Source organism: Macadamia integrifolia, chromosome 6, assembly GCF_013358625.1.
Source record: "Macadamia integrifolia cultivar HAES 741 chromosome 6, SCU_Mint_v3, whole genome shotgun sequence".
Taxonomy (NCBI): Eukaryota; Viridiplantae; Streptophyta; class Magnoliopsida; order Proteales; family Proteaceae; genus Macadamia; species Macadamia integrifolia.
In genome coordinates, this window is record NC_056562.1 from 3,061,578 (window position 1) to 3,070,206 (window position 8,629).

Consider the following 8,629-nt stretch of genomic DNA (forward strand, 5'->3'; position numbering starts at 1 on the left):
TCATCATCCAAATTACATAATCCAAAATGTATCATCCAAATTACATCATTCCATTTCATTAAAAAAAAAAAAAAAAAAAAGAAGAAGAAAGAAAAAAAAAAAAGATAAACAGTGTTGTACTATTGTTCCAAATTTATCTTCAAGGAAAATTGCTTGTTTTCTGTTGATTTGCTCCTTGCCGATGGCAATGCCAAAAGTGAGATGTCATCATTTTTTACTTTTCATCTAGCTATGTATACCCAGATGTTTAATCATGTACATCTTTCATTTTTGTTAATATATTATTTTATTAATATTTAATTAAAAAAATGCTACAAATTTATCAGATGTATTTGAACAAACAACATGGGGTCGGAACAATAATAGAATTGCTCCATTGTGACCTAGTGGTTGCGGGTTCGAGTAAGAAAATAGCCTCTCTGTGAAGCAGGGGTAAAGCTGCATATATTATAGAGTGATTATTATCTACCACGAGTGCAGCGGTGCGGCGAGTATCGGACATCGCACGGCCAAGACGACATCGGCATGCGTCCCGATGTTGTTCCAGCCATCAGATGCTCGCCACACCCGCGGCAGAGGATGTTTTCACATATATTATAACCCTCCTCAGACTGCAAACTGGGTATGCCCTTTTATCTGAACAAAAGACGCTAGACCAAGTGGACCAACTGCTTCAAACCAGCATGTGTTAGGAATAATATCACATTCGAAAAACTCTTAGGACCTCAGATGCTTTCATATACTTTAGTCCAATCCTACAATGATTTGGTCTGCTTAATGTAGATTTGATTATATATATGAATGCTCCAATGGGAGAGGATTCTTGTTTCTTTGCTCTTTCCAACTTGCAACTACATGTAACTGAAACAAAGATGAGATAAAAGCAATAACAGAGAATGATTATCTACCATAAGATGTAGCATTCTGAAAAATATCACTGAAAATCCCATATGCATTCACAAACGAAAACTTTGCATCCTGCAGATCATTGTTGAGCTCATCCACTAGATTTTTAAGCCTGTCATTGAAAAGCTGGTTTGCACTGTTGATTCTCTCATCACATGACAAGTCATTGATACTACTACGAGTAATTTCAAATGGCGTGCAACCTATAGGACCAATTCCTATCAGAGCCACCTTCCTTGCTCCATAATCATACAAAGTCTACATATAGTCAAGAAACAACACAGAAAAAATTTCTGTTCTTGGTCAGTTTGCTACTAATATGGAGCTCAATTAATAAACATAATTTTTTTTTTCCTTTAAAATGACCCTAGTTAAGTTAAAGATGTTACCAACCCTGAGTTGCTGAGAATATTGTTCAATGAGAACGTTGGCATATTGGTCTGGCGTGTATCGCCAACTTGTACCATAGATCAAAGGCATGAAGTAGTTGTTAAGGTAGTCATTGCTACCCATTCCCACCATGTAGATGCAATTTTGTAGATGGTTGGTTGCTGCATCACTAGTTCCAAGTATGTTTACCACTTGAGAGATGACAGATCGATGATTCTGCAACTGTCCATTCATGCTAATGCGAGCACCCTATGGCAATAAGAAAGTCGAAATTTATAAAAGCAATCACCAAGTCAGTTAACTGTAATGACTTAATGTCTTCATTTCATTTGACGATAATTACATATTGCCTCCCAGTCTCAATCCTTATTCCAGCAGCACCAGATGCATAATTGGCTCCTCTGAGTAGATCTTTACCACTTGCAGTTGCATAAGGTGGAATGAAATCAATAAAGCCCAAGAGTTGAGCTGCAGTTTATATTAGTGAACTTTCAATGCATGGTATTTAATCACATTGACATGAAATATCATCAATGACACAGTGAGCAAGAAGGAGCTCACCGATGATGTCGCCAGCAGTTCGTCCATTGCAAAACCTTCCAGTTGGCCCATCAGGAAAATCGATTCCATAGGGCTGGTAGTTTGTATTAGCTAAGGAAGAAATGGCATTGTTGTTGCCATTGTCAAGCAGCGAATCCCCGAAGATGAACAAACAGGGAACTTGAGGCTCTGCTTGCACCCTTGACACACTAATCACTGGGATGGACAATGTTAACAGCATACGGATGACCCGTATTTTCTTGAACAGAAGAGAAGCCATGAAACTGGAGGGAAAGGAAGAAATAATATGAGAATGATAGAGAACTCTATAGCCAAGAAGAGCAATATCTAGATCTAGGGATGAAACTATTTACAAGTACCCATATAAATGAATCATAAGCATAGAAACTACCACCATATCTCAAGAATTCAAGTAGCGAATCTGACATTTAAATGCCCTTTAAATGATGTGGAAAATTAGCTGCAAGTAACAGTGGGTCACATATTATTACTAATTAATAAGTAAAAGTCTTGTCAACACTTACCATAAAGGCCATACCATCATAATAGAACCATAAGTCATTTTTGCTAGATAGCAGTATATCAGTATCAATTTAATCACCATCCTTCAAAAAGAGCCAAGTTATACCCACTCGGTACTACAGCTAATTTTCCCAAATAAACATACAAAATGGGTGGAACTTCTGTAGCTCCTATAAGATAGAAGGGGGGGGGGGTTGGAGAGAGAGAGAGAGAGCTATTTTAATTTTTACTTTGACTTGTCATTTCTTGGTGCAGAATAACAGCCAGATCATAATGCACATGTCATTGATTTTGCACTTCAAAAAAGTGCATATGGTATGAAATTTGAAGCCTACTACTATTCTGACAATTACTGCAATGGAGCATTCATAGATAGGATCTTAGTACAGGATTTCCCTGCTTGGCTGATTTTCATAAAGATGACTTCCTTGTAGTTTTCTCCATCTTCAAAAGCTTGTTAAAAAGGGGAAGGTTCTATCTTTTATCTACAGCAGCACTTAGGATAGGGGGCCCAACAACTGTATTAAAATCAGCCATGCAGTAAACATAAAGTTCTATGAGAAAATCACCTCAATAATCCACATAATAGTTCCAATGACCAAAATGCATTGATTTAGAAAATTCAGAGAAAAATCTGCAATAAGGGAAATCCTTTTCCATATGCGAGCACGCCTGTATGAATATTATAGTGTGTATTTTCTTTCAGTTGGTACTCAAGCATAAAGTCCCTGTATTGAAATGATCATATTGAATAATTAAGTTGTTTCCAAGCACTATCATTTTTCCTGATATTATTGTATGGCGAACTAAATGGACAATCAACATAATATCTGAGAAAAATAAAGAAAACAGGCTAAAAGCCCGTAGATTCAAGGCATTACAACATAAAAAATAGTTGCATCACTTTGACAATGTTCCTTCTTGAATTTCTTTTCTAAAACTGATTCATAGAAATTAGTGATACAAAAATGATAAGTCAGCAATACGAATACCCAGCACAAAACATGAATATCTCCAAGCTCTAGAAGCAGCACATGAATGAAGAACAGAAGATGCAACAATTTTCTAAGGTATCTAAAGACCTTCTCGTAACAGCATTTCCTTGTTAACTTGCTTTTCAATGTGTTTCAAATTTTACAAAAAATAAATTAAAAAAATAATTATTTTTCATTCCCATCTGAGTAGATTTGTTTATCCACTAAATCTCCCAGGATCTGATTTAATGATATATGAAATCCTCTGCCTTATCAGTTCATGAACTCTGCAATCAGCATCATAACCCTTTTATGCCTTTCACAAGAGACGGAAAAATTTTATATCAAAGATCTTCAAGTTTAATCACAGAATCATTGCTCCAGTATATCTCTGACAAATCTTTTGTGGAATCGGCTCCCAGTACATCAGGGATAGGCTCTTCCAAGGCTCTGTCCAATGATTCAGCTAAATTTGATTCCCATAAACCTAATCTGCAGATTCTCTTATATAACTCATAGCCAGCTCCTCTAAGACCTTCTGAAATCATTTCCTTCAGACCACCAGAACCAACCGCCCCAGAACCCAGCACATTAAGTAAGACCTCAACTGAACCAGGTGTCCAGAAAACTACAATAGCACAACTTTTGTCCACTAACCGAACCTCAAAATCTTCAGAGAACACATCATGGGATCCACGGAATATGCTTTTCAATACTGCAGCAGACATCCCACTTCTGAATCCCCACACGAAAGCTAGGTCTTCAGTGCTCACTTTTCTCGTATTATCCATCCACACAATACCTTCTGCATCAATTGATTCTTGGAGACTGGTACAGAAGGGATTGAAATTATTTGAATAGCTTTCCAAGGAATTATCCAGATCATCATTCACTGTTTGGTTAGTACCAGGAGTTACTTTCAGTATCAAGCAGAGTTTGGCAAACGACTGTGTTATTCTTAGAACATTATGCCCATGGTTCATCCTTTCATGTTCCTGCTCTGAGAAACCTAAATGTGGTATTATAGAGAAGTCAGGACCCAAGAAGAAGGTAAAATTTAACTGAAACAAGAATCTAAGAAAAGAGGCTTACCTTGGTGTGGAAGTTCCATGTCAAGGGGCATAAAGAATTGTCTCTTCAAGTAGGACATCGCAGCTGGCAAGTTTTTTGCCTTTTTCAGAGGACCAATTTCCTTCAACAAATAGTTGACATCAAGGATGCATGGAAAAGCAAAGCGCAAGGAGCACATGAACTCACTCATGCTCTGAGGCAGAGAAGCAAGGAATTTTGAATGAATGAATGTAAATTCTGCATCATTGAATCCCTTGCAAGATTAGTAACATAGTAAGAAACAGGTTTTAGGTTAGAAATTCTAGGAGATGTGTCAATAATCCAGATAGAGATGCACCAGTAAGACAGTTGTAGGCAACAATAGGCTTCTGGGACACTGATATTGCATCGATCACCTCTCGAAAGCCACGAACTCGCTTGTTTTCCTCCTCTTCAAGATTTTCAAGCTCCCTCTACCAAACAAAACTACAATTACACAATGGAAAAAAAAAAAAAAAAAAAAAAATTAAGTGACTATTCCTACAAATGATCAAGGCAAGGATTATCAAGGAATTCTTAGGCCGAACCTCAAGAAGTTTCTTGTCCTCTTCAGAACTTGTCAGTACTACTCGTACTGCCCCGGGTCCCCCACTTTTGTCTGGGATAATTAGAGGTATAAGATCAGAGAACTCAATCAACATCTGCAGCAACAATGAATATAAGAAAATGTTATTAAGAGCAGAAATATGACACAAACCAACTTGAATTCTGCCATTCATCAAACTAAAACCCATGAAAGAATCATTGCATCCAAGAAAGGCCCAAAACAAGGAAATTCATTAACCTCCAGCACCAGCTCCACTTGACGTTCACTGCAAACATCTATACTCATGCATGGTCTTGACCCATACATTTCACCTAAGATAAGCTTCCTCAGTGATTTGACAAGAGCATCTGCAATTAACATGAAGAAACTAACATGAGGGAAAGGGGATAAACCAGAATGCAAAAGAAGTAATGCATTATTGTGCTTACCATCAGTTCCCTTCGTTGGAATTGGATCTTTACATGCATTCATCCAATGCCTAACTCGTGATCTAGTCCTTTCCAAGAACACTGAATCAGCAACAGATGGGGTCAAAGAAGATTTCACCGGATGGATCCTAGAAATAGGACTCCCAATTCTCTCTTTCGCACTGGATTCTTGTACTCTGGATAAGTATGATATACCTGCCCAGTAAAATTTAATCAATTTTAAATTATAGCACTCTTCAACAACAGAAAGAGACAATTTATTCTCACCCAAGTCATAACACTACCAGTCAACAATGTCACAATATCTCTAAGTTCGATACACCAGGAAAGCCTCTGACAATTTTCCACCTTTCATATGAATGAGGACCACAAGCAAATCTGACAGAGGATATGAGACCTAAAAGTTTCTCATGAGATTCAAATATTTTAAAATGATCAATCTCTATTTCAACCACAGTAAAATCACTGAATAGGCACCAGCAAGCTCTGGACATTTAAACACCAACCACTAGAAAAATATTTATATATATATATATATATAATAACTTAATTGGTCATTATGATCAAGGGGCACGCTTGGTCCAATGGTAAAGGTACAAATGTTGTGATCTGGTGGTCAAGCGGTCGAAACATAGTTTTTAAGGCAGTAAGGCGACGGAGGCGTTTGAGGGTCTTTCGGAGCGTCTTAGCAATAAGGCGGGCATAAAGCGTCGCCTTATTGACTAAAGCGTTCCTGTGTAATTTTTTTATAAAACCAATCTATTTGGCTCAAATCCTAGTTGAATCCTATTACTCATTTGTTAAATAAATATTAAAGGTTCATATTCATCCCAATGTAAGATATTCATTAAGAAAACAAATCAATAAAGTGAATAAACTAAGTTCATCTTCATCAATCATCAATCATCATAACATATTAACATATAATATAAATACATAATTATGAAACAAAATTATAAATATAATGAAAAGAAGACATAAAAAATACAAGTATTTATTATACTTACCTCTATGATGCCAAAATGAGTGCCTAAGCCCTAAGGTCATTCACTATATTTCCACTCCTGTCAAAGAAGAATGAAGCTCACCGCTGTCGGAGCAAAATGGTCGCCTGGATTAGTGGTTCTTCCTTGTTCCTTGATTCCTTCTCAAAGCTCTTTTTTAAAACCCTTGACAAAATCCAAACCCTATTTGTGAATCGTGTTTTTGTTTTGTTTATTTTTGGTGGAGTAAAGCTGATCGCATACATCTCAAGTGTTAACAAAACCATACACCTACCAATAAAAAATCTATATTTGGAATCTTCATCAAGTAATTTTAAAATGTGTAAAAAAAAAAAAAAAAAAAAAAACCCATAAGGCGCCACTTCACTCAAGGCGGAGCACTACCTTACCATCTCTAGACTGCAACAGCGCCAAGGCGCTAGTAAGGCGACGCCTTAGCAGCGCCTTAAAAACTATGGGTCGAAACAGCCTCTCGACATTTTCAGGGTAAGGCTGTTGTGACCTTGTGAACCAGGTATGCCTTTTTAATGAGTCACTATGATCATATAGTCAAACCATCAGGTAGGAGGTTAGCAATGGTCAGAGGATCCTTCTCTTCAAAGAATCATAGTGTTCTGGATTTAAAAATTCGGGTTCATTCTCAGTTAAAATCAAAGTATGTTGCTTCTTATAGGCTGGATCCCTCGATTATTCCCTTGATGTGGTAATGGAGACAGGTTTTCCATTTAGATTCAATTCTTGTGTTGGATTGTGAGCCATGACGGTATACCTATGATTGATTATCTAAGGTCAAGAGGCCATATTTTTTGGATGAATGCCTGCTCTACTTATACAGCAAAGACATGGGTGTGAAAGGTAAAGAAAGGACTCTTACTTCATGCTGGAACTTCTAAAGAAGCACAACAAGTCTCATGGTAGTGGTTGGGGATGCCAGCAATGTGATTTAATAAGCTGCATACATGTCAGACCGTCCACAGGGTCTTCAAACTTTAACAGTTTTTATTACCTTGGTGGTCAGATAACTGTGTTGTAAAAAACCCATTATTAGTCCCAAAGAGAACATGGTTCAAAATCTCAGCGAGATCTCGCTGAGATCTTATTTTTTTAGATTAGCGAGACGAGATCACAGGCGAGATTGAAAAACAACAAGATCTTGCCTCTCACTCTCTACTTTTTTGAAGAAAAAAACACTAAGGGGCAAGAATTTTGATGTTTTTGCTTGAGGATCTCCATTCCTACACTCATTGAAGCTTAAAGAATAGAGAATATTACCTCCTCATCCACATTTGGAGTCACTTTTCTTCTCAAGAACCATTTTAGATATAAAAAATAAAAATAAAAAAATCTTCTCAAACCCATTTTTTCATCAAAACATCATCACTAGCCTGTCTTATGTCATTTCAAATTTTCAAATGTATGTTAATGTGACTCATCAGTCATCAATGTTAATTATTAATCAATTAAGTAATTATCTATGATATCTTTTATATTCTTAAGATTATGGTGTGTCATGTGTTAGTTGCAGAATGTTGATTGTGGAATAGAGCATACTAGCCTAGGTCCGAAGAGCCGGAGACTACTTACATAGGGTACGAAGTCAAAGTACCTAGTGCAGAACTGGGGTTTAAGAAAACCCTATTCGGTTCTCTTAATGGCCCACCCAAGAGAGGAGTCCTCAATAATCAAAATGCAGTGGCAGTATTGTAAATAAACAGAAGTTACAGTGGTGAATGGCACTTTCGTAAATAACCAAAAAATTCCTAATGTCTAGATGAGTCGGTCAAACAAAGAGGACATAAGGGGGATTTAAATTAATTGTTGAGGATTGGATAGGTAGCACACACTAAATATGGGACACAGCCTAATTCATGGAGAAAGAGGGGCAATTCTGAAAAAACATAAATTAACTAGCAAAACAACAAAGAGCCCACCTTCTTCTCGGTGGAACACCAGGTGGCGACAGACCCAGCCCTGCTATCAACAGAAATCTCAGCCATAAGAGAACGATTCAAGCTGTGGTTTCAGACAAAGGTTCTCCACTAGCAAGCCTCTTGAATCCCTCTGTTGGACATCCAAAAACTTGATTGAAGGAGGAGCATTCAATAGTCGAACTAAACCTGGCAGAGGAGTAGGGTTTTCAGCTTTGTTGCAGGTCTAATTTCTCACAGCAGAGAAAGACCTTGGAGT

At 37.3% G+C, this 8,629-nt stretch overlaps 2 protein-coding genes across 2 annotated transcripts in view; both read right to left on the reverse strand.

The window, feature by feature from the left end:
* LOC122081133 (GDSL esterase/lipase At5g45670-like) overlaps positions 1-3,279 on the reverse strand; it is a 3,860-nt gene extending 581 nt beyond the window's left edge. The window contains exons 1-4 of the mRNA XM_042648119.1: positions 1,858-3,279; positions 1,640-1,764; positions 1,300-1,545; positions 909-1,164 (exon numbers count right to left, since the gene is read on the reverse strand). Of these exons, the coding sequence (XP_042504053.1) occupies positions 909-1,164; positions 1,300-1,545; positions 1,640-1,764; positions 1,858-2,116 (886 nt within the window). The 5' untranslated portion in view covers positions 2,117-3,279. The remainder of the gene's footprint in view (positions 1-908; positions 1,165-1,299; positions 1,546-1,639; positions 1,765-1,857) is intronic.
* Positions 3,280-3,462: 183 nt separating this feature from the next.
* The window catches only part of LOC122081650 (poly(A)-specific ribonuclease PARN-like), a 7,062-nt gene continuing 1,895 nt past the window's right edge, over positions 3,463-8,629 (reverse strand). Inside the window, exons 2-7 of the mRNA XM_042648838.1 lie at positions 5,439-5,633; positions 5,248-5,357; positions 4,991-5,104; positions 4,762-4,876; positions 4,446-4,661; positions 3,463-4,362 (exon numbers count right to left, since the gene is read on the reverse strand). Coding sequence (XP_042504772.1) covers positions 3,698-4,362; positions 4,446-4,661; positions 4,762-4,876; positions 4,991-5,104; positions 5,248-5,357; positions 5,439-5,633 — 1,415 coding nt within the window. The 3' untranslated portion in view covers positions 3,463-3,697. The remainder of the gene's footprint in view (positions 4,363-4,445; positions 4,662-4,761; positions 4,877-4,990; positions 5,105-5,247; positions 5,358-5,438; positions 5,634-8,629) is intronic.